Source organism: Calypte anna, chromosome 2 (genome assembly GCF_003957555.1).
Source record: "Calypte anna isolate BGI_N300 chromosome 2, bCalAnn1_v1.p, whole genome shotgun sequence".
NCBI classification, from domain to species: domain Eukaryota; kingdom Metazoa; phylum Chordata; class Aves; order Apodiformes; family Trochilidae; genus Calypte; species Calypte anna.
The window spans coordinates 131,325,230-131,350,829 of record NC_044245.1 but is presented as its reverse complement, the minus strand read 5'-3'; the positions used below and the strand labels follow the sequence as shown (position 1 = coordinate 131,350,829).

Genomic DNA, 25,600 nt, shown 5'->3' with positions numbered 1-25,600 from the left:
CACATTCCAGAAGATGAGTCTGGTTTTGCAAACTTTGTCACACACCATACTTTGGACTGCATATTTTCCCTCAATTTTCTCACTGTTTCAGGAGAAAATACACTACTTGTCACAGAGCACACTGTACTTGTACAACAGGCACACAGCCAGCATCAGTCTATTCCCTGATCTGTTCCACTGCTTCTCATCATCCTGTTTATAGCTCTTCAGATATGCTCCCCTTCCTCCATTACCCAGTAAGGTATCCAGACAATAGAAGATACATTATGGCCTCTTATCAAACAGCCATAATTTTCCCATGATGATCCAGGAATTTTGCCTAAATAGTGCTGGAAGAGACAATCAAAAGAATAAAAACTAGAAATACAAATGGATGTACGGGTCAGTAGGCACATTAAACAGAATGCTTTGTGTAGACAAGTTCTCAAGGTGCTCAATTTCCAGATTAAAAAAAAGTTCAACTATAGTTTATTCTGAGTTGATGAAATTTTGTGCATAAAATCAGGGAAGGAGAGGCATAGTTACAGACTGCATAGTAGTGCAAAGGCTTAAAAACAAAATTCTTTAGTATGAAAGATGTTAAGCAACACTTCTTTATGTCATAAATATCATATTTCTGCAAGAAAACCCTTCAGCCTAGAAGGCCAAGCTGAATTCCAGCACAGCTTTCTAATCACCTCAGTATCTTCAGAAAAAAGTCTATCCCACTGGAAGAGAAGCAGACAAATAGTAAAAAACAGTTGGGCTACAGGTACCTTGTGAAATGTGAAGCTTTTAATTATTTTTTATATATATATATATATATAAAAACTTAAAATAGAAACCCTACAGGAAGTGTCATCTAAAGAAGTCTGCATTTTATACAATTTATGCTTTGATCCAGATTTTTAAAGTTTTAAATAAGCTGAGAAAAGGTACTTACTCAACTATGCCATTATCAATATTAGCCATTTTGAAAGTCTGAAGCTTTGTAAATTCATGTAAAAATAGTTAAGAAGACAGAACAAACCTAGAAATAAGTTTACAGATGTCCAAGAACCCTGTTGAATTCTTCTGAATAAAAATACTATATCTTACTGTAGTAAGTATAATGCATAAATTGTCAGTCAGAATCATCAAGAATTAATTCACTGCCTTAAGGTCACTTGTTTAGTTTATTAGATTTGTTAAAAAAAAATTAATTCAGCAATAAGTGATTTTTTAACTGTGTGGAACAAACGTTTTTGGTCTCTGGCAAATGTAAACTGAGTTCAGTCTTCTTCTTTTGCAGTAATGGTACCACAGAACAGGAGTGTAACTAGATATCCTCCACCAAGTACCAAGTTATCTGATTACATCAAAAGAGCCAAACTCCAAGGCAATACACAGCACTGGGCCAGTGGCATCAAACACACAAATGTCAATAAAGGATTACAACCAGACGAAGTGGATGATGACTTGAGAAATCAGAGCATGTGTATACTTGGAAGAAAAGCCACATTTCTGGAACCTTCCACTTTCTTACCAATGTCCATCAAATGTCATACAGTGAATTCATTCTAGTGACATTTTCTTTTATTGTGATATTTTGTACATGTAAAAACAATTATTTTACTACTGCCACAATATGCTTCTTCCTCTCTGAAACAAATGGCACAGATCCTGGTTTGCTGTGCTTACGACGATTCAGCTCCCTGAAAAAAAAAGGAAAAAAAAGTAAGAATTGCTCTGCTTTTATTAATCAAAAGCTATGTACTCCTCGCTTAAGAATCAGGATTTTCCCTTTGAGAAGCAACTTGAGAATTAACTACTTTTTTAAAAGTTTCAAATTCAGCCTTTTCTTGGGAGCTAAACTTGTTTGCTTTTCCTGACAACAAGATTTGCTGCTCAGGTTTGCAGAGTCTTTCAGCAGAGATAGCAAAGTATGCCACCTGCTCCTAGAAATACCAATATGGCAATGGTCCAGGTGACTGAAAAAAACCTCATCCTGGAGTCTGGCATTAAAAAGAAAGAAAGCCCTTACAACAAAACCAAAAATCACCCTCTACATACACAAAAAAGGCCATTCTGTTTCCACTGCAAGTTGCGCCATGTCATGCTTAACAAAGCATCGTGACTCCTTCCAACATAGGATTTGCTCCCTTTTCTTCAGTGAACTGGGAAGCAGCCAGTCCTCACTGACACTGGCACTTGTCTGCATTTACCTTATAATCAAAAGTTAATCAATCCAGTAGTTCACGTTCACTTATTCAGATGTTAAAAGCAGCTCATCCTTGTTCCTCCCACACACTGTAGCTCTAACACTCCCATACATTGCTGCAGCAGCATTGCAGTGATGTATTTTATTAATATGAAGAGAAAAGAGAGCCAGAAGAGAAAGACATACTTCCTTCGACGAGCTTCTCTCATGATGCGTTGCTCCTTGATCTGACAGAATATACTCTTGGGCAAGTGACGGTGCTGAGCGATGCGTCTGATCTTGGGGTGATACTGGAACTTCTCCTTCAGCTTCTGATTGTAATTCATAGCTGCCTTCTCTCGTGGTGCAAGCTATGGAAAAAACACACAAATGTGTTACACAAGAATAGGTATTTAACTGTCTCTTGTAAAATGTCTCTTTTAGCATTTAGTTAATATGGCTTCCTTCCAGCAAATGACTGTGACCACAGAAACTTTAGCATTAGGGTAAGTAAATATTCAAAACATACAATTTCAACAATACCCCAATGCTCAAACAAGACAAGATCACAGGTTTTAAAATGAAATAACTAAATTTATTCCCTGAAAATTATCTTAATGTGATGTAGAGAGAGAGAATAGAAATAGTTGAGAGTAAAACCTCTTTGATCAGAGTCTGTCTGCTTTCCCAACTCTGATGATGATGAACTTGGGCTGCCAAACAAAGATCTGCGGCCATTTTAATCACCAGCCAGTGAAAGTACAAGTGTTCTGCCTTTTCTTTCTGAACAGCTTTATAGACAGGTCTTTAGGTGGCCTAATCTTACAGTGCCTTGATCCACTAGGAAGCAGAATATACAGATGAGGTTTCAAGCATGAGCTTGACTACATGACACACTGGGAGTTCCAAATTTTATCAGGCACCTGAAAGTGTCTCAGAATCACAAACATGAAATACAAGAGAACTAGTATTACCACGTAATACTTGAATTTTATCCATGTTCACATTATGTCTGAGCCACCATTGACAACACTGAAAGTGAGAAATGCCTTTTCCTGACAGCTAACCTACACAGCATTTATTTTTCAGCTAGGCATGTTTCCTTTGGTCCTAATGCCTCATTATCAAAAGAGAAAAAAATAATTATCTGTGTGCTGTGTTTAAAGCATGCACTGCATGCACAATATCAGTTTCTAGGTATTTTGGATGTGCTCAGATCTGAGAATTTCAACTGCATTTCAATCTAGTTCAAATAAACAAACGAAAAAATCTGTTAATATTGAATATTAACAGAAAATAATCTACCTCTTCCTTCCTGCCCTACCTGCAAAATACACTCTATAATACTTCAGACACCTAAAAACTCCTCATATTCTCAAACAAGCACTGGCACAAGTCTTTTGCTCTCCCGTATTTGTTTAATGCACTATTACCTGTACCTAAAGTACTAAAACAAATACAATAATTTAGCAGTTATGTATTCAGCTTTGCAACTGATTTAGTTTCAGCAATTTCTTACTTTCAAGGAAAAAACAGAATCTGAGTTTCAGAGCACCAATAACAACCAAAAAACCTAGTAGCAAAACCAACTTTATTTGGAAATTCTACTTAAATTATTATGAAAAATGCTTTTTTTCCCCTTTGAAATCAGCAACTGGCTTTCTCTGATCTCAAGGTCACTTTCAGAAGTGACCACTTCTAGAATATTTCATAAATTCAGAAAAAAAAATTACCATACTCAGATAATTTTGGTCTAAATAGCTGAAAGCATGTATTAATATAGCAAAGGAATTTGGAACAATAAAGAAACCAGGTACCAAATGCAGAGTTACTCATCACTCAGATAATTCTTAATTCTTATTCCGATATCGAAGACCAGTAACAGTCTCAACCTTTGTTTCTCCACACCCTCTGATTTGTAAAACCGAGTTTTTCCACTTACACTTACTATGATCTCTCAAAACTCCACACGAGTACATTTTACTATATTAACCCACTAAAACTAAGCACCCCTTCCCCCCTACCTTATGGAAATGCTTTCTAGTGAGCCAGCCTGAATAGCTGGTTCATTCTCAATAAATCCCAGGTGCTCCCACACTGCAGAAAACTGACAATATAATCCAAATTAACGAGTTCTAATTTTAATTAAATGCAATGATTTTTCTTTAATTTAAGACCAAATAGATGCTGATTTACTACTTTATGATTCTCCAGACAAAAGGTGAATCCGTATACTAAAGAGACATCCAGGATACCTTATTAAAAAAATTAATATAGATTAAGCAATGGTTATGTTTGAGTCTGATTACATTTTTAGGTATAATGTGGTACATAGAAAGCCATATACCTCATGACTTTCTATCCAACTAGTGAATGCCAACACTGCATATAGTGAGCTATGCTAAGTGCTCCCCTCATCTGCATGATGGGAATATTTTGCAGTAATGACAAGTTCCTGTCCATTTATGAAACTAGTGGAGAGCTACAAAAGCATGGCTGCAGTAACACACTTAGTTCCAATCTCTCCTTAAGTCATTTTACAAAGGTCAATGTAAACAGCTGAAGAGAAGAGCATTACTTCCTACTCTGCTCTGAGCTGGAGAAGATGCTGTAAACACAACACAATTTAGCAGGATTAGAGATTTTATTTATAGGGACTACAACAATCTCCAATACAAGAAATTAGGATTTATATGACATGATGAAGAAGATATGCTCCAAGATTATGTATGACCCTTTTTTCATACATTGAAAAACTGAATGTGAAACTTCCTTCTTATATGAGAGAAAGGCAATTTATATGGCAGATATACTTTGTGTCATTACTGCAGCAGTACTTCAGGGCAAATACCTGGCATGAAAAAAGGGGATAAAACTCTAAAAACACAACTAAGTTATCAGCAATCAGAAAATGGGTCTTCAAGTAAATTGCCTATGCCTCTTTCCTCCTTCCACATGATAGAGGCTGGTTACTTTTCCATCTAAGCAAAAGGAAAGTAAGCATTTTTCCAGAGCCCTGGCTGAAGACCTAAAATCAACTTTAACAAAATCTCCTTATAAAAAGGACTGTATTTGTACTGTGCAGTATTTAAAACTCCCCACTATTAGACTCCATAATTCAGTAGGAGAATATGAAGTGGCTGTTTATCTATCCTGCCCAGGCTGCCCTTCTACTTTAGGGCAGACAGAGCACAGATGCAATGTATTCTTAGAATACAAGCAAATCCCCCCAGTTTTCTACACCAAAGTTTGTCTTTATTTTTTCCATTCTGCTGAAAACACTTTCCTAAATCTATTTCTAAAAAGTTTACTGCTCATTGTTTCCTTGGATCTAAAACTTATGGCTTCTTCACATCTAAATGGATGACAAAAAAGAAAAACAGTGGCTATGTTTAGGAGCATAAAGGGATGAAACCACATGCACACTGAATCAGAAACACAAAACCACTATGAAAAGAATGTCATGTCACACAATACTTAGCACTGTTATCAGCTTTATCTCACAAATTGAAACAGTATACTAGAGGCAAACTGAAAAGATGTACAATTATTTAGTTTTGATAAGCTCCTGCTAATGCACGTTGTTATCAAAACCAGACTTGTAATAGCACTTCCATCTTTTTCAGTCCTGACTCAAAAGCTGATTTCTGCATCTCCCGAGAAAGCAGCAAACTTATGCTCCCTTACTGTTACACTCCTCACACTAGTTTTACACTTGCTAAAATAGAAACAATTTCCAAGCAGAAAATTTTCATTTTCTATTGTCCAGCACCCTGTCCTAATTAATTACTCACTCTGAAAATGTAAGAGTCAAATTTTGCAGCTGCTATTTACAGAAGTAATGTTACTTAGCATTTATACTCTAAGAACTGCAGGTATAAATTTCTTCTAATGTTAACAGATCAAAGAGCAATACAGGTGTCTGACATTTTATTGATGGTTCGTTGCTTTCACTACAACTCAAAAAAACCCATTTTATCACCTTCTTTGTACTAATTACATTATTTCTATATTATTAACTGGAACCTACCCTATTGCTACTGCTTTTCCAGCCTTTTCACTCAGACAAGGTTCTACTTTACTCTTTTCCTTTTTGATATGTCACATTTTATGTACAGTATTTGAGCAGTCTGGAGTATCTTAAGATTCTTGTTTAATTGGGTCTTTTGCTTCTGGACACACAAAGCTATATGTTTACAGCTTTAAAAATAAAATCAGTAAATTCCTACTTAATAATATTTACTATTTAATAAACTTCTATTAAAAAACCTAAACTCTGCGAATTACCTTAAAGCAACTTCTGCAGTAGCTCCAACAGGGTTTTGTTACCCCTGTGTAAAACCCATGTAGACTTAATAGTCATTGGAATGTAGACACAGCATGCCTCTGGATCCTCTAGAGGCTTTTATTCTTACTTTAATGTTTCACTGATTTTGAATAATAACTGTGATGACAAATACATTAAAAACTAAGAGAAACATGCATGTCAGAGCTGATGGCTGCTAAGGTAGCAATGGTTCAGAAAGCAACAACTTTTTAACAGGATAGATGTTCATCAGTCACAACATAAGTGCTACATATCCACTGTAACTACTGTGGAGTCCTAAAAACAAATAAGTCCAAGTACTCAATGAAAAAAAATGGTCCATTACTATTTTTCTTTCTCTTTCAGGATGCTAGTTTCTATTTATCCCCAACCCCAAAATATCCATCTCAAAATACAATGTAGTACAAGATGTTTGCATTACATCAGAAATACAGTGACCTCTGGATGAGTCATTCAATCAAACCTTCTCAGCAAAGAAAAATAGCAGACCAAGCAACTAAGCATTTAAGACATTTTAACACTTCTGACAGAATTACTGTATGTTCAGCTTTGAATATTCAAACAGTTCAAAAAATAGCCACAGACTGTGGAAGAAGTGGACATTTATAAAATGAGCAAGCATATGTCTATTAAGATAAGAACACAAATCCTCTAAAAGGGAAGGAGCAGGTACTAAAGAAAAGCAGCAAGAACTGATAAATAGCCATTGACAGTTGCAATGTTAAAAACCACAGGAATTACCAGGTTTAACTGAGTAAGGATTGGCACAGTTGCCTGAATCCAAGCAACATTTTCAAGTTATACCCAAGAACATCATCAGCCAGACAGATTCCACTCAAACTCTATTAGCAAGTATTACTATCTAAACACCTGAATGATAAAATTTCATAGTGCTTCTAAAAATTTTATAACTACAGAAGCTTCAGTCAGTTACTAATTTAATATCCAAATTTGTCTTGCTAAATTCAAGGCTTCAGCAGAATCATGCTTGAACACATTTCCACATAAGATGTGGAAAGAAGAGAAGACATGAGAGCAGTTTCTCTATATAATTCATTGTCCCTCATAAGTCCTTGCATTTCTAAGAAATTCTGATTCCTTAAGATGTCTTTTGATGTTGCAAGGTGCCTGATGTTTTTTAAGACACAATAACAAGTTTTGTATTCTAAACAATGGGATGACTGAATTCTGATAGTTCAAAAAAACCCAGCACACAAACAAGAAAACAAAAAAAAAAGCTCCATTCCACTTGACCTGTGTGTTACTAGACATCCTTTGACTTAGTTCTCTTGGGAGGTGATAGCCAAAAAGCATTCTCAGAAATGCTTACAAATCCTTACACAGACACATGCTATAAAAGGTGCATTTGTGTGATCCCATAACAACAGAACTGATTTGTACATGCAGTCTCCAAGGGGCACATCAAGCAGCAACTATGTACTTACAAACTGGAAAAAACTGACTGGCTATTTTATGTAGGATTCACTGTTGGGTGAGAGAACACAAGTCTATTGATGTGCAGACCACATCTAGTACATCTAGTACTCAAAAGTCATAACCATCAGTGCCTTTTTTAGGTCACTTTTCACTGGTGCAAGTACTACAGAAAACAACAAAATTCCATTTACCACTCTACATTTTGAATACTTAAACAACAGCCAAGCTGTCCTTTAGCATTTCTGTGATGGGTTTGTAGTTGGGTTTGCCTATTCCCAGAGTTAAGTAACCCATTACTTCCCAAGAGCCACAAGGATGATCAGAGCACCTCCCGTATCAGGAAAAACTGAGAAAACTGGGTTTGTTCAGCCTGGAGAAGAGAAAGCTTAGTGAAGATCTTATTACCATGTTCCAGTACTCTGAGGGGGAGCCACAAAGAAGATGGAGACACCTTATTTACAGGGAGTCACAGGGACAACACAAAGAACAATGGGCACAAGTTACTCCTGGCAAGAATCCATTTGAACACAAGTGGACAGTTTTTCACTATGAGGGCAGTCAGACATTGGAATAGTCTCTCACGGGAAGTGGTGGAACTGTTGTAAGTCTCAGCTTGACAGGGTGCTGAGACTAAATGATCTAAATAATATTATTACACAGACTGGACCAGGTGATCCTTGAGATCCCTTCGTACCTGACATTTATGATTCTATGATAACCTTACTTTTTCATAAGTGAAGGAGCCAATGCCATCTAGTAGACAGAGTGAATTTTCTGTTCACATCTGAAAATATTAGGAATCATTCTGTATGAAAATGGTATTTTTAACATTCTTTGTACCCACTTGTCCCTTACAAAAAGGGTACAGAATAGAGCTGCACATTGAAAACTGCCAGACAATTCTGCTGCAGAACACCATCCTAGAGGAAGACAGCATGCTCCTTTAATATTGAGGTCCTGGAGCAGGTCCAAAGGAGGGCAACCAGGCTGGTGAAGGGACTCGAGCACAGACCCTATGAGGAGAGGCTGAGAGAGCTGAGGTTGTTCAGCCTAAAGAGGAGGCAGCTCAGGGGAGACCTCATCGCTCTCTACAACTCCCTGAAAGGAGGTTGTAGCCAGGTGGGGGTTGGGCTCTTTTGCCAAACGACTTTCAACAAGACAAGAGGGCACAGTCTTAAGTTGTGCCAGGGGAAGTTTAGGTTAGATATTAGAAAGAATTTCTTTATGGAGAGAGTGATCCAGCATTGGAATGGGCTGCCCACTGAAGTGGTGGATTCTCCGTCCCTGGAGATATTTAAAAAGAGACTGGATGTGGCACTCTGTGCCATGGTCTAGCAACCGCAACGGTGGTTCAAGGGTTGGACTCGATGATCTCTGAGGTCCCTTCCAACCCAGCCAATTCTATGATTCTATGATTTACTAAGACCATAAAGAACATTTAATCTAATACTGTAAAACCAGGTGAAAACAGCATCACATGATCATAAGTGTACAACATCAGGAAAACAGGTAATATTTCTGCCCAATACAGCACTAAGCAAATTCAACATAAAAGTTAAATAAAAAAGTAAAGCCTATAATGGACATTGCATATTCCTTAGAATAAGCAAGCATGAGACTGATATTTAAATGTAAATTTCTGACTGAAGCACTACAAAGGAAAATAGCAAGAAACGAAAAGGGAAAATAAAAAAGATTCATATAACAGTTTGGGTTGGAAGAGACCTTTAGAGGTCATCTAGTTGCAAACCCCCTGCAGTAAGCAGGGACATCTTAACTAGGTCGGGTTGCTCACTTGAAGAAGCACAAGCAGCCCTAGAAATATCTGTGCAATAGACCCATCCCTTCAATAGTAAAATATTCTTCCCTGATAGTTTCCCTTTCCTCCCCACTCAATCTTTCACAAGTTCAAGTAGAAATACCCTCCAAAACATTATTTGACAGCTATGCTGATAGGCTCAGAAAAAGCAATGTAGGCACCTCCAAGATACCCTAACAATGTGATATTACATTAAAAGGATTACTCCCAGCAGACAAAGTGTCACATTAATTCTCCAAAGTGATTTAATACTTTAATACAACTGTGCAGAGTGGCAACCATAACAGAACATTTTAGCTTTGTCTACACACAAACATTTGAACAAGGGTAACTGCAAAGAATGTTATCTAGTTAGACACTTGTCAGTTCCTACTAGGAACAACTCACCCAAACTGACTGACACTGAATTAAATGGACTTCAGAAATCCACAATCATTTGCCAACTCTGTATCAGTGTTACATAGGTTAATTACCACATCACTTATGCACTGGTGCATAAATGTGTTTGTTCTACAACAGGTATGTTTACCACAGGATGAACTGTACATGAACCAGTTGCATGCCAATCAAAATTTTTAGAACTAATAAGTTATTCTACTGAAGATTTGGGTTATGTATAGCAAACCAGAATTTATTCACTGCAACCAGATGAATTCCCACCTGTAGAACCCAGGTAAAAAACTCGTAATCCAGTTTACTTAGATCTAATGATTGCTATTAACATTAAGCAAGACCCAAAAAATAGTCACCTTCCATAGAAACAACAGGGCATGTGATTTTACTATTAAGTTGCAGTAAAAGCAATGACCTATAATACACACGTCAGTTTTCAAATCAAATACAAATGTCAAACTACAATTTCATATTTTCTCTTTAGAAATAAGATTTCAGAAGCTGAATAGGCTAACCAGTTGTAATAACAACTAAAAACCAAAAACATCTTCTCTTGTGGTAACGAAAAATAAAATATAAAACTCTTACCACTCCCAGTTTTTCAGAAGCATTAGCTTTCCACAGACGAATGTTCATCTCATCAGAGCCACAAAGAATATATTTGCTATCTGAAGTCCATTTCACAGTGATGACGTGCTGCATTCGCTTTGTATGGTATACCTCCCTGAAAAAAGAAACATTTTAAAATGATTCATCATCACTTTTACCACCAATATTACCTTTCAAATAGCAGAAAGCATTCAGTTCAAGGCAAATTTTATTCACTTTTTTGGTTTTGGTTTTGTTTGTTGATGGTTTTTTAAATGTTTTTTTTAAACACTGCACTGATACTAAATCTGTATTTAGAGAGAGTCAAAAAATATACAAGGGTTCAACTGATAAAGGGCCACCTAGGATAAGATGTTTTTTAAATAAGTGTTTTCACATAAATTACAGTAAACAGATAAATAGTAATCTTTTTTGCAAAACTTGCCATGGGTATACACTATGATATCCATACAATTCCTGAAATAATTTTCATTAATATGCTGTTACACTGATCAAATATTACAGAACAGGTCTGAAGAAGAATGGTGCCAAAGGATGAGACAGTACCTCTAAGGACAAGAAAGAGAGTAGTAAATAAACACTTACAGCTGTTGACATATAACATGACATTGGACTGGTTACTCATTGAAATTTCCCTGCTTTCACCAAAAATAGACTTCCTTATTGCTGCCTAAAGTACTCCAAAGAAAAATTTTTAAACACTAAAAATTCAAAGAAAAGTCTCCAGTCCTGTAAACAATAACAAGAAATATCAGCTAGTAAGAAGGGATTCAGAACAGCTGTGTTCTGAATTGTGCTATTAAAGCATAAACTAAATTTAATTTCTGCCAGTCAGACTCCTGCTCAGTAAGTGCTGGCACCTGCTGAAAGATGTTTCTATGTGCTACATTTCAACCAGTCTTTCAGAGTTTCATTTAAGTATGTACCAAACAACCAGGACAATTTTGTTCATAAAGCTGTTTTTATTCCTGCTATAGAAACACAGGACTAAGTACACTTTTCTGATAATTTTAGTTATTTGTTAGCCTTCTAAAAGTGAAGAATAAGTAAGGCCTATTTATCATCCACCTGTACCTCACTCTGTTGGTGTGTCAGCCACATGCTGCAGCTAATAAGACTATTCTCTTTCTTCTGCCTAGTTATTTTTACAAGAAATCCAAGTAGTAACAGAAAGGAAATAAAGCCAGGAAATAAAAAACAGACTGAGGTTTAGCTGAAGAGGTTGTGAGAAGAACAAAACTAATCAAGATACCACACTAAATAACCAGCTCTTGTAATCCACACTTAAGTGACAGTCTACCAGAACAACCATGCGGAAGACTGGGCCTGAGCACCTTCAGAAAACACCAGTACTCACTTCAGCTTTTTACTCATGTGCTGTTTAATAACGTGTCTGCAGACACCCATTTTCAGTAGCATTCCCCTCTTTACTTTCATTTTACTATTTGGCTCAATAACAAAGCTTTTCTTCAGCCACCTTTGGAGAACTAAGTACTTTTCCTTTCCTTACTCTGAATTTTCAGCCTTTACCTCTCCTGTTGCTGTCATCAAAAGTTATTAGATACAATTCTCAAGGAAAGGAAAAACACAAAACATGGCAAAATAACCTGCATCTGTCATTTAAAGAACTCCCAGGCATCTGCTTCTGTTGACCAAGAATTTACTAAATCTAAACAAATTCATGTTAAATCTCATTTCTTATGGCTAACCAATTTCCTAATTTCAATTTTCATTTCAAATAAAAAGTAGAATGCAATGGAAGTCAGGAGTTTTTCAGATTGCAAGGAGATCAAAAAGTCAAAACTAGATTATCATCAGGATCCTTGTTTACAGATACTCCTGATTGCTCTCTCAGTTTTCCAAGTGGATTCAGATAATCCATTTGAAGACTTCTCTCCATTCCATGGGATTAACTTCAGCTACATCATTCTGAAAGTCAGGTGCCCCCATCAGTTTACAGGAGGCCAAGTTCTCAATTTGTAAGGCTCTTCCTCACCAGATTTATGACCACAACATGGAAGGTGAAAAGAGGGGAACAAAGAGAAAATTCCTTCCACAGGCCTTGGTAACAATCTGCTATAATATGGACTAAAATCTTTTATTATTGCATTATGGGATCTGCAAACTTCTCTCCTCAATGATATTTATAACTTTACATATCATTCCTTTTTTGAACATGACTGTTCCATAGAAAGGAAAACCTCAAGAAAACACAGGCTGCTTAGTAATACAAGAATTAAAAAAAAGCACAACAAGCAAAACCACAAAGGAATTGCATGTCCCAATTACACTTAAAATACTCTGCAAAATAGGATGAAAATTAAAACTATCTGTAGATTAGTTACAAAGGAAAATGTACACAACCCATCTCAATCTTTAATGCAGTACAGAAGCACACAAGAGTGACACTTAATAATGCATGCATAGCTACAATCAATCAATAATAAAAATACACTCCTTCCCAATCAATATTTCAACATTTCCACCCTGGAAGTCATCTAAAACATGACCTGGTAGCAACTTTGTGGTGCTAAGGAAGGCAACTAGAAGTAAAATAGGGTTAAGAAAAAAGATGAATTTACAACAGAAAGTAATGCAGGAAGGTTTATGAAGAACAAATGATACTAGACAGATCTGATAACTTGCTTCAATTTTTATCAAACTGAAAAAAAAAAAAAGTAATAATGGAGACACAATAGATCCAATCTGAACTTCAGCGAAGTACTTAATATACTGCTTTATGAAATCTTATATGAAAAACTAATTAAAAGTGAAATGCATTCAAAGCCCCATGAATTGCCCCATGAATCAAAACCTGGTTGACAAAATGTGAGTAGAAGGTAACAAGCATACTGAAATAAATTACAAAAGTGCCCCAAACTGATTCTTAGGAATTCACACAGCAATGCTTTTCATATTGCACCTTTGGCAATCATCTATATAGGATGAGGACAGTCTCTTATAAAAAGTATTAGTGTTGTAACTTCAGTCATGACAGATCCATTACAAAGTGACCTAAAACCATCAGACAGAGGGAAATGAGGCGGTATTCACCATGGTAAAATACAAATGAGTACATCCAAAACCAATAATCCACTGTAATTTTAATCCAAAACTGCATAAAGACTATCAGACATACTCCAGAATTACCTGTCTACATGATACGTCAATCTCAAGTTATGTAGAGACTAATATTTCAATATTCACAGAAAGCGAATGCCCCAATGAAGATGTTAATTCATTCATGAAGAATTTTGAGGACTCAGAAGTGAGGTCACTTGAATGTATGACAGAAAAAAAGGAGTAAAATCACTCACCTGCTGTGACCTTTGTCTACAGGAAATATGCGGACAGACTTATCAAAGCTGGCAGAGACAAATTCTTTTCCAGTAGGTGAATAATCCACATCAAGAACAGCAGACACGTGGTCCATGTGCACCATCATAGGTGAGTCAAGAAAGCGCATATCAAAAGTATACAAGCTTCAAAATAAATACAATAGTAGCTTAACATCTTAATAACTCCTAAGTAAATAGTACATTTTTGCTGGATTTCATTAATACACAGAACTTGCTTTAGGATAGATCCATATTGCAGAGGGTATCTATAAAATTGCACATAACACATGAAAAGGATTAAGTATTGTTAAGGGCTTGAAAAAAATGTATGAACCAGAGGCTCTAGTTATTACATCAGACCTAGGTTTCTTCCTCACTGTCAAAGAACAGATACTGCACTATTTCCTTCATCATTTATTCATGAGTCACTGACAGAACCTCTTATTCTTCCAACGACAACACTGTCCTTCACTCCATCTTCAGATCTCAGTATACAACCTGAACTTGGAGAAAGAATCCCTACAGCAAGTCTATCAACTCTACTACCTAGTTTTCCTTATGCCAGACAATATAGAGCCCAAGGAAAGCTTGATCCTTCAGTACATGGAGATACCAGTTCAACAGAGCACATTATCTATAGAAAAGCATTACATAAAAAATAAACACACAGCTTCTGGACCATAGCTAGTTTGCTTTTATGCACATCTCAGCTGAGGCCCAGCTGCACTCCCTTGAAGTCAAAAACCCCACTGATACAAAGCAAGGAATAAGAACCAACTAGATCATGAATTTGCCTAGTGCCAATAAGCAAAGGTGCTTTACAAACAAAGTATTAAATGAAACCTGCTAAAGATACACTATTTATTCTCTTTTTCAATAGCTCACTGGCACCTATAGCGTTTTCCAAGTTCCCCAAGAAAAAGGATGTCAATGTCATTTGTAACATCTACTCTATTAATTAGCTAACACCTGCATGAATGTTGTTGATATACGCATTTGCCATTGCACTTTAACACTGACTGCTTTGGTTCACAAGAGGACAGCTGCCCTGACAGTAACAGCCAACATTTTCAGTCTTGCTAGGGAGGGGAACAACACATATACAGAAACAGATGAGGTGACCTGGTAGTCTTTACCATACCATAATCAAAATATGTGAAAAGCAGTACATTAGATACAACACCCACTTTGAAGGTCTGGGACAGATTCCATTTCCTCAGAAAAATGCCTTAAGATAAGTGATAACATTCAAAGAAAACAGCAGCCTCCTGTCAGATCACTGACTTCCTGAGAGAAAGGATATGGAGCACATTTTGCAGTGGCTTAGTTTTGAAGTGACAGCTTTTTCAATATCAGATTAGCTGCTCACATGAATAATATTGTTCAAAAGTAAAAAAAATGCTCTTAGACACTGAAAGGATAAGAATTGCAATCTCTGTAACTGTTTCACAGTAGAAATTTTTTTTTGAAGGAACATTGCTATCAAAATATCTGGTCAGTACAAAATGTCACAACGTATCAAGTTTCACTAGAGGTGGAAAGAAAATAAGCACTTCTGTTGCCTCTGACCAATGGTGTTTATTTGCTGGGTCCCATTGCATGTTGCACTTGCACTGGTTCAGAGTTGTGGGGTTTAAAAAGTACACTGCTTTTTCCCTCTGGGCACTGAAATAGAAGACTTGCTAGTAGACTGCCTCTTTCTTTCTTTTTTTTTCCAGTGAGATTATGATTCTCTAGGCTGTTACTTCAGTGTTTCAAATTTAGAGTTTAAGTAGTTTTTTTTCAAAACCACACTGTAGCATGGTGATAAAACAAGATACAGGTTAGAAACACTATATGATCAGGATTATGAAAAAGCAAGGTCACACTTACTTGTAGTCTTCATTTGCTGCAGTAAAAACAAAAGCTTCCATGGGGTTCCAACACAGTGTATTTGTCCTCATGTTCAAGATAACCTGAAAGTTAATTACATATTGATGCCCTGTCATAGTCAGAAAAATACTTGTTATAGTTCAAAGCTTCTTATACTAATAAAGGTAAGCACTTTCTAGATACAGAATTATGACAAAGGAATAGTGACATGACAGAATGTTTCCTTAGCAGTGTTAAAGCTGCAACTCAAGACCTTTTGTACCACTTCATATGCTGACTGCTTTTTGCCAATTTTCCTCTTAAGTCATCTTAGAAGCAAATTGTTCTATGTGGTTATTTAACAGGTAAACAATGTAAACACATAGTGGTCAACATGTAAATCTGGTACATCTGAAAAATTTCACTTTTCCATCATATTTACAGGAAATTTTAGTTAGTAATCTATAAACATGCCTAATTAAAGGTTTATTTCAAAGGATACAGTCATTAATTGACGCTGTGAACCAGCATTTGTAAAGCAACATAAGACTTTTATGTTCTCCCATTTATTACTTTCCCTTTCATCTCTGAAATTGCAGTTCATGAATTCTTCAGGACAGTTGCCATTTCTTGTTGAAATCCCAAGCAATGTGTGCGGAAGTTCCCGTTTGTAATCTGCCCACCGCTCACTACATCAACAGTGAATCATTTGCTACCCATTCACCCGCTTGCTGCTAATACACAGATGGCTACAAAGATGCCAGTTTCACCAGAAGTGGGAGGCAGGCAGCATGTGGCAGCCTAGAAAGACACTTCTACTTTGCTACAAGTGGATTAGACAAGAGGTATTAAATAGATGAGATGCCCCCACCAGGGAGGACAGCTGTGGCAGGAACAGCTGGACCCCTCTGTGAGAAGGGGAAGCAGGGAGGATGTCTCATCTGACACCTGGTACAACACAACAGCTTCAGCTTCTGCAAGTCTTTAAAGAGCTTTTTACTATGGTATTTTAAAATTCCCATAGTTTGCCTGACACAAAGTAGACGTATAATTGCAGAGCAACTTACTAACAAACCTAAAGAGGGTTTTCCACAATGCTCCAGGTCAGCCATAATCATGCTTGAGAATCCTGAAATGTGGGTGTTCAGTGTTACAGTACTCCAAAATTATTTTTGTTCTCAGCTTTCTATACCAAACACCATAAATTTCCATACACAGAAGAGTTGTACAACTGTAACTTTTACAATAATGAACACAGTCTCAAAGCAAATTAATAACTATGACCTCTACTGAACACCCCCTCCTCAAAACAAGATTGTCATTTTATGTGTGTGCACATTCTCATGATTCTCATTCTCCTTTAAGTATTCATTTCCTATATGATATTAACTTGTTTACTATTAAATCTGTGTGCTAAATACTGCTCATTTTCAAAAAACAAATGCAGCAGGAACTTTTATATAATTTTATATGTTTAGCACATTCATGTACGTAAAATCCTGTTAGACTAAACTTATTTCACCAAGACTGAAACTATATCCTATCAGTTTGTAACTACAGATCTATAGCACTGGCTGTGCTCATTTTGACATTTGGGTCTCCATCTGGAATTGCTGACAATTTTTTATGTGCACTGTCTCAGTGGCCCAAATGCAGTTCAACTAAAACCTGTTTGGATACAGAAAGGGAAAGAAAATTGCTATGCCAACAACATTCCTATTTTATAATTAAGTTATGAACTACTGTAGTGTTCTTGTGTATATCAGACCAAGAATTTTTCATTGCAGAAAACACATAACATACCAGAAGGATATTGAGTTCACAAGTCAGAATGTTGTATTTCAAATAAATTCTTAAGATAGTTCTAGCACTCAAAACAACTGAGCCTGATCAAGATTAACACATAAGTATGAATTACTAGCTATTGGTTTAGATAAAAACATACATTTATCTCTTAAAGATAAATAAGAAATTTCATGTCATTGGTAAATTCCCCATACAAATATAATTCTAATTCCACCACAAAGGATTTCTGAATTTTTATATTGGGAGCATGGGGGAGGGGTTATCCCCATGCAAAAGAAGAGAACTTTTCAAAGGCAGAGCAAGACTCTCCAGTGGTAGAAAGGAAATGCCTTAACAGTTACCTTCTTTCCTCTTGGTAAGGAGAAGAAAAAAGAATAATTAAAAAAAATTAAAAAGTAAAAAAACACCAAACCACACAGACAGAATACAACACAGGAACATAAAGTAATTTCTGTCAGGTCAGGCACTTTATCAAGAATTAAACCAGAGTAGGCATGACAGCCCATTTGAATGCAGAAAAGATCCTTTCTACCTCTGCATGGTTTAAATCCCAACATTAATTCAAACTTACTTAAAAGACTCAAAATCAGATGATAAAAACTCAGTGAACCCACAGTTCAGAGCTTCCATTACTCTACAGTCATCAACAGGTACAGACTACTTACATATTTAGTATGATTATTAGTGCCATAAACTTCTATTAAAGAGAAAACTATTACCTTTTTTAATGGAGTTGATTTTCTCATGTCATAGAGTACAATATTTCTGTCAGAGGCACAGCTTCCCAAGAGGTATGTCTAAAATAAAAAACAGTGGGAATGGTTACTTCTAGAAACTTCCTTGAGTACAACCAACAGTTTACATTAGATACCCAAGCTATTTCACAAAGCTGGCAGTCAAATAGTTCCTTTTCAAGAAAATACATTAATGGTCCTCTCTGTGCAGATAATTATTCAGCACAAACATTCTATATAGCTTTTCCTATAAGATTCAGAATTATCTATGTCACGAATAATTCCTCATAAACAATTCCATCTACAAACACAGCCCACCCAAGAGGTGTATAGGGACTGTGCAAATCAAATGCAATTGTTTTGCCAAGGAGAGGGGGAGAAGTCTTGGTCACAGTAAGTACAGAACAAATGGGAGTTCCACTGCCATGTAACTGCTACTCTGTATGACTGAGGTATGGGATATGTATGGATGTGGGCAGGAGAGAGACCACCCTTCTTCTATTCCTCCTCTCCCCCACTAACAGAGACAAAACATAAAAGGATTAAAATTTATGGTAACATATTCCAAAGCAACGTAGTCATAAAAATATATGTATATACCCCTGTAAATATTATATTAAAACACATTAAAATCTAAATTTGGAAAAAGCCATTAAAGACAGTGCTAATAGCATTTAGATCATATACTTTTCAAGTAATATATTGATTTCCATTATACAAGAGAAACATTACCTCAATGGGATTAAATTTTACACTGCTTATGCTATCAAAACCCCACGTCAGAGAACACATGGGACTTGTTCTTTGCTCATCCCAAATGTCCACTTGATGGCCACAAGTGGCAAAAACAGCTTCCTTCCAGTGGTGATCAATTCCTGTATACACTGTCTTTAAAAGGAAAACAAAAAAAAGTTTACAAAATCAACTAATAAATAAATACACCAGGCTGTCAGTATGTTCTGTTGCACAAAATATCATTACAGGTCTGCCAAGTCACCACCACTAACAGAAACTAAATTTTAACAGATGTGCCCTTACACAATAGGTTGGCTTTCTGTGTCCCCAGTTCACATGCATGCAAGCATCTCTTATTAGTTTACAATGAAGTTAGCAATAGAAGTCCATTTACAAAGTCCTGGCTGACTTCAAAGCAAATGGGAATTTTAAGGGTACAACTGAAAATTTTCAATGGGCACCTGAACAGATTCCATTGAAATTCTTTTTAATTATTGTTCTAAGTATCTAAATACAAAAAGTATTTTATTCTTTGAATAAGCTTATAATAAATTGAATGTGCTGAAGTACATATTTTTTTATCTGCTTTTGTAAAGATACAAAATTAATTTTTTTATTAAATGGTTGAGATGTACTGGTATGAAAAGAAAGTTATTTAATGCAGAGTAAGAGTAAGCACTGACAACACATGTCTGAAGAGAAAGAGACTACAGAAATATCTGACCAGTTTGCAGGCAAGGGATTATTAGCACAGACAGAACTAAGTTGTCTCTGATAACATCTGAGATATTCCTTTCTGATTACATGTAAAATAAATAAAAACTTGACGATACTTTAGAAGTGCTGTTATCAAATTTGAAGCCACTGCATTACAACTCATGATAACATGTGATATCAAACTACTTCTCTCCTAAGAACTTGTTCAAACTTTATTTAAAAGAAGAGATGTGGGAAAATCAAAACTTAAGATTTACTACCTTTCCAAGAATTGTATGAATAGGCTCTTCTTCTTCTCCATATTCTGGACTCTGCATTTTCCATTGTTTCACAGTTTTGTCATCACCAACCTGAAAATATTGGAGAAATCCTGTACTGTTTTCTGTAAACACATTATGTTTATTTTACCAGATGTGCTTTGCAAGTAAGTACAGGTAGCCTTTCAAAAGAGAATCATCTATGTCGTAACACAGAAGTGCTCTTCTCTTGTCTATTCACTTTCATAACTCCAAGCTGAAGATTAGTTCTTGCCAAAATATTGTGCTGGAAACTGAGAAGGTACATGTACATCATCAGCCTGGAACAGAGTTTACATTCTTTATTGCAGCCCACATGGCAGGGTGTTCTGGATGTGAGGCTGAAACAGTGCTGAGGAGGCACTGGTGTTTTGGCAGCTGCTGAACAGTGCTTGCACAGTGTCAAGACATTTTCTGCCCCTCTGCTCTATCAGTCATCAGCCCTGCCACCCCCACCAGCAAGTGGACTTCGTGTGGGCAGGACACAGGCACAACAGATGACCTGAACAGGCTTAGGAGGTATGCCATACCACGTAACATCGTGCTCATAAAAATTGGAGTAATGGAAGAAAAAAGGAAAGGCAATGAGGATGGCTCCTCCGATACGACTGCTGTTCAGAGACTGTCTGGGAATGTGCCTGCTTGTGAAAGAAGGTGACTGATTTCCTGTCTTCCACTGTTTCACCACTGCCACCCTGCCTTCACCTATTCAGTTGTCTTTATCCTAATCCACAGAGCTTTTCCAGTTTCCAAAAGAGATACTTCCAGAGTCAAATAATAAAAAAGGTGAGCTGGAGTGATGACTATTTTTCTAGGATGCATTTTGTGATTCTTAATCAAATGGCACCTTGAACTGCAAATTATCTTCTGCAAGTCATTTTAATGAGCATGGGAGCAGTTAAAAGGCACTTTCCACCTCAGTTGCTCCAGGTCCCTGTTCCTAACTCCATGCTACTTCTTGCACTATGCCAGCACAAGATTTTGCATGGCTGTGCAGTCCCCTGGATATGTCCAGCTCAAAAGAAGCAAAACCTCAGGGCACTCCACTCTTCCAAACCAATTCTTAGACTTCTTTTAATACAAACAGGAAGACATACTATTTCCAGATGGTTTACATGCAACTGAATCAGTTGTGGTTGATATAAGTTAATAAAGCCTTAATATACCCTTAGAAAACATAATTAACTCAACCTGAACCATTGTTAATTAAGGTATGAAAATTGTTACTTTTTAAGTGTTTGCATGTCTTTATGAACTTTACCTATCTACTTTTTCATCAGTGATTTACCTACTTCTTTAATGAAAGCCAGTTACACAAGCACCCACTAGCAACTGTTTGGTATTTATCCTTTCCATGGCCTTGAAGCAATATCATCACACGAAAAAAAAATTTTCATCAGGAACAGTTTTCATGTTCACTGACACATTCATACAATATTTAAATCTTGTACACCAGAGGGTAAGTTGCTCAATGGCAAACAGATGGTGAACAGGCACTCTGTACTGCTACACTGTATTAAGGAGACACCTTATACTTACAGTAAAGAATGATGTACCACAGAAACGAGTGCACATGCCTCGAACAAAGCCTTCGTGGGCTTGTATGGTTCGAATGCACTGTCGCTTGGTCAAGTTCCAAATTTTAACCTGTTAAAAACAGAAAAAACTCTTTTTATTTAAACAACAAAACAAATTATTTTAAAGAGAAAATTCTGGGGGTTTTAAAGTTTTCGTGTACAAGAGATCACATGTTGTAACAAAATGGCATAGCTAGCTTGGACAATGTTAATGTTATAATGTTAAAAATAATTATTCCCTTCTCAAAAAAAAAAAAGTGTGCTGCTCTCTCCTTCTTACTGCTTTCCCACCCCCAAGCAGCACACTTACCATGTTTTTGCATTCTCTTACTTTTGAACTACAATTCCTGCTGAAAGAGATCAGCAGTGTTCCTTTTAGAAAAAAAACACCTCTCCAAAGAGAAAAAAGCACATGGAAATAGCCTTTGGAAAAGAACATTTCCAGTCCAGTTGTTGTATTATATTCTATACAGATGTACAACTCTCAGAGGTGTGAGTGACAAAGCATTTGGGCTTACTCAAAAAAAAAGTGGAGGTCAGTTTTTATATTTGTATGTATTGATAATACCTAGTGCTTTACTCACTCTACCAGTGGATAAAAAAATCTTGCCAATTTTCACGTAAGTTTATTCCTCTCCTCTTCAAAAAGGGTAATCTCCCTTACACTACACTTAAATGACACACATAGATCCTAGCAAAAGCAGAAAGCAATCAGCTACACTGAAGACATCTTTAAAACGTAGATACTATCAAATTAACAATGGGACAGAGAAAATAAAAAAGGCAATTTTTTTCTCCAACTGACTCCAATAAAAGTGCTCTTGCTTGCTACTTGTAATATTTAGATAAAATAATCTAACAAATACAGGCTTAGGATTTTTTAGGCAACATCTCATTTATTATTTTTAATAATAATTATTGTGGAATTATTATTCCACATAGTTTTTGTTGTGTGCCCCCCGGCCACTTGCCCAGAGATGCTCTTGATGCTCACTCCCTGGAAGTGTTTAGGGCCAGAACGGGTGGGGATTTGAGCAACCTGGTCTAGTGGGAGGTGTCCCTGCCCATGGCAGGGGAGTTGGAACTATATGATCTTTGAGCTCCCCTTCAGGCCAAACTGTTCTATGATTCTGTGATCTGACTTTAAGTAAACTCCTGAATCTGCAGCAGTTTAACTTCTTCAAGGTAAAGGGAAGCTGCCTGGGCAGCAAAAAGCAATCACTATGGACTGCAAACACATTCACTGCTTTGTCTGAAGGAACTGAAGGTAGCACCTGCTGCTCACAGCTGAACAGCTGAAAGCTGCTGCCTGAAGATTTTGAAACTATGTGCTCTGGGAGGTCATAACCTGCAGCCTGAGAAACACTGGCTTGAACCTGAGAAGTTGCACTTTCTAAAAGAAGGCAGGGTGTCAAAGCTAGCAAAGACACAAAAGATATAGGCAAGGAGCATTAAAAAAAAACCAAAACCAAACAAACAAAACAAGAGAAAAAGAAGAAAAGAAGGAAAAAAATTATCTTGTTTGCTGTGATTTGGAACTGCATTTTACCTCTCCATCACAAGCTCCAGACAGTACTGTAGACAAACTCTTAGGATGTTTGGCCATGCAATTAACTCCATCTCTGTGGCCATCAAGTGAGCCAAGAAAGGGTTTTGCAAACACACGTTCTAGCTTTGTTGCATTCAGAGCTCTTGTGTACTCTCGTGGAACCTCAAACGGGTGCAATATAGGGTCATAGTTCCTTGGAACTGCAATAGAAACAACAGACATTAGAAACTCATGGTGTGCAGTGCAGGTCAAGGTAAGGTGAACAAGGAATTCTTCCTGCCATAGGAGAATTCTTGCCATTCCTACTGTTTTGAAATTGGCCCCCAGCATCATTACCATTCTCATTTAAGAAGTTAATAGTCTGAGATAACTCAGAAATTATTATGTCCTTTACAAGGGTATAGTGCTAATGAAGATGTGAATTTACACAACTAAATGGAAATTACAGATATTGTGCAACTACTATGCAAAAACCCCAACCCAAATGAACAACCACAAGATTAAAAAAAATAAAAGCCACAATACTAACTTCCTAACACTAAGCTCTAGCACACAGAAAGGACACAGCTACAGGGATATGCACAAAGAAAGAAAATATTTTGCTCTCTTTATCTTGAGCCAGCTGCAATCCAGTCTCTGAAATGAGACTTTTTAGTTTGTTCCTCTGCTAGCACTGGCTCTAATTTGGTTTCCCAGGCCAAAGCATTTACACCTGACAAGCTTCAAGCAGGGGTCTCTCTGCATCCACCTGCACAGATACACCTTACACTAAAATGAGAAAGACAGCAGATACTGACAATGTGCTTCTGGCTTTTGTCTCTTCAAGGCTGTTTCGTGCAAAAAAATTGAAAAGCCAGGATGGTGACTGATAACAAACCATTCATAAAGAACCAATACTTAGTTCAGTCAGCTCATTTCCAAAGATTACTTGATGCATATCAACACCTTCAAGATCTCTAATGAAATTAAGTTGGATATCTCTCTAATATAACACAGAATTTGATTTAGCAACTTACACACAAATCACACTCATAAAATTAAGATGCATTAAGCTACAGTTCCAGTAGATAATTTCCATAATATCTTTCCACATTATGTTATTACATTTAAATAACTAGAGGACATTAGACAATGCCACTTCATGCAACATAGCCACCTACATCCAATTCAATCAAATAATGAAGAAAGTGCAAATTAAAAAACTACAGGTGTATCATCCTGCTCAAAACAGCTTGATTTAGTGCATCCATGACACTCTGAGTTTCAGGCCTGCTCTTTCTGATGAAGGGTGGCCATTTTACAAACCTTATTTTTAAACTAGGCAGAACCCAAACCTCATCACGTTACAGAGGTGAAACTGCACGCTGTGTATGGTCAGTTCTGTGGAGAACGAGCAGAACTGAACACACAAAGCCTTCACCTCGCCAACCAGGCGACACCAACCAGCTGCCACATCTAAAATTAATGTTTAAAACCTACGCGATTTTTGCCTGGTTTAATAAAGGATATACAAGAAGTGGGATGAGCTGTATCTGCAAAGAAAACGTGCTAAACGTACAAGATTACAATGAATAACCTAGTTAACACTAGGAGTACCAGAACAGGGGATAACCCCCGACCCCAACTCCGCACTCCATCTCTAACATTCTGGCAGCCCGACAGGTCTGGGCTCCTTCCGGGCCCCCAGACAGGACGGCCACCGCCCGCATATGGGGGACAGACCCCATGGGCCCCGGACCGGGCAGGACCGGGCAGGGCAGGGCGGCCCCGCGGCACCACACGGCGAGAGGAGCGGGCAGGGCCGCCCGGGCGCATGCGCACAGGGACGGTCACGGCCTCCTCTGCCGACCGCACGCTGCCGGGGGCCGTAAGGAAAAAGCACAGCCCGGCAGGGGCTCCTCACCCCTCGGCTGCCTGGGACCCTCCCCCGGGGCAGCTCCACAGCGGGGCAGTGCCGGCTGACACCCGGCCCGGGCCCTCCCCTCCCTGCCCTGGGCCCTCCCGGGCGGGCCGGGCCCCGCTCACCGCGCTGCAGGTCCAGCTTGGTCTCGCGGACGCAGTCGTCGGGGTTGTAGCTCAGCACCTTCACCCGCATCCCGCCCCGGCTCCGCGGCCACCGCCGCTTCCACACCACCGGCAGACGCGGCCCCGCCCTCCCCGCGCGCACGCGCCCCCACGTGACCGGATGCTCCGGGCCCGCCGTTCTCGCGCGACTCTGTTCGCCGCGGTGCCGGGACCGGGTCCGGCTGTCAGC

The 25,600-nt window shown here is 37.7% G+C and overlaps 1 protein-coding gene across 1 annotated transcript; it reads right to left on the bottom strand.

Moving 5' to 3' along the window:
- Nucleotides 1-455: 455 nt before the first annotated feature.
- DCAF13 (DDB1 and CUL4 associated factor 13) lies at nt 456-25,509 on the bottom strand. Its single transcript, XM_030445927.1, has 11 exons — nt 25,372-25,509; nt 23,347-23,546; nt 21,760-21,867; nt 20,185-20,274; nt 19,205-19,360; nt 18,458-18,535; nt 15,954-16,036; nt 14,061-14,225; nt 10,723-10,858; nt 2,366-2,529; nt 456-1,673 (listed from the first exon to the last, which is right to left on the bottom strand). Exons 1-11 carry the CDS (start codon nt 25,439-25,441, stop codon nt 1,586-1,588), a joined length of 1,338 nt encoding a protein of 445 aa, XP_030301787.1. The 5' UTR covers nt 25,442-25,509; the 3' UTR covers nt 456-1,585.
- Nucleotides 25,510-25,600: the final 91 nt, after the last annotated feature.

What these genes read in the sequence shown, in the direction of transcription:
- DCAF13 (XM_030445927.1), bottom strand. Translation starts at nt 25,441, where the DNA reads ATGCGGGTGAAGGTGCTGAGCTACAACCCCGACGACTGCGTCCGCGAG. An exon ending in CAAGCTGGACCTGCAGCGCG is followed by an intron (nt 23,547 to 25,371) that starts GTGAGCGGGGCC and finishes TTTCTATTGCAG; the next exon opens with TTCCAAGGAACTATGACCCT. An exon ending in GCAGCAAATGAAGACTACAA is followed by an intron (nt 14,226 to 15,953) that starts GTAAGTGTGACC and finishes TTTATTTTGAAG; the next exon opens with CTTGTATACTTTTGATATGC.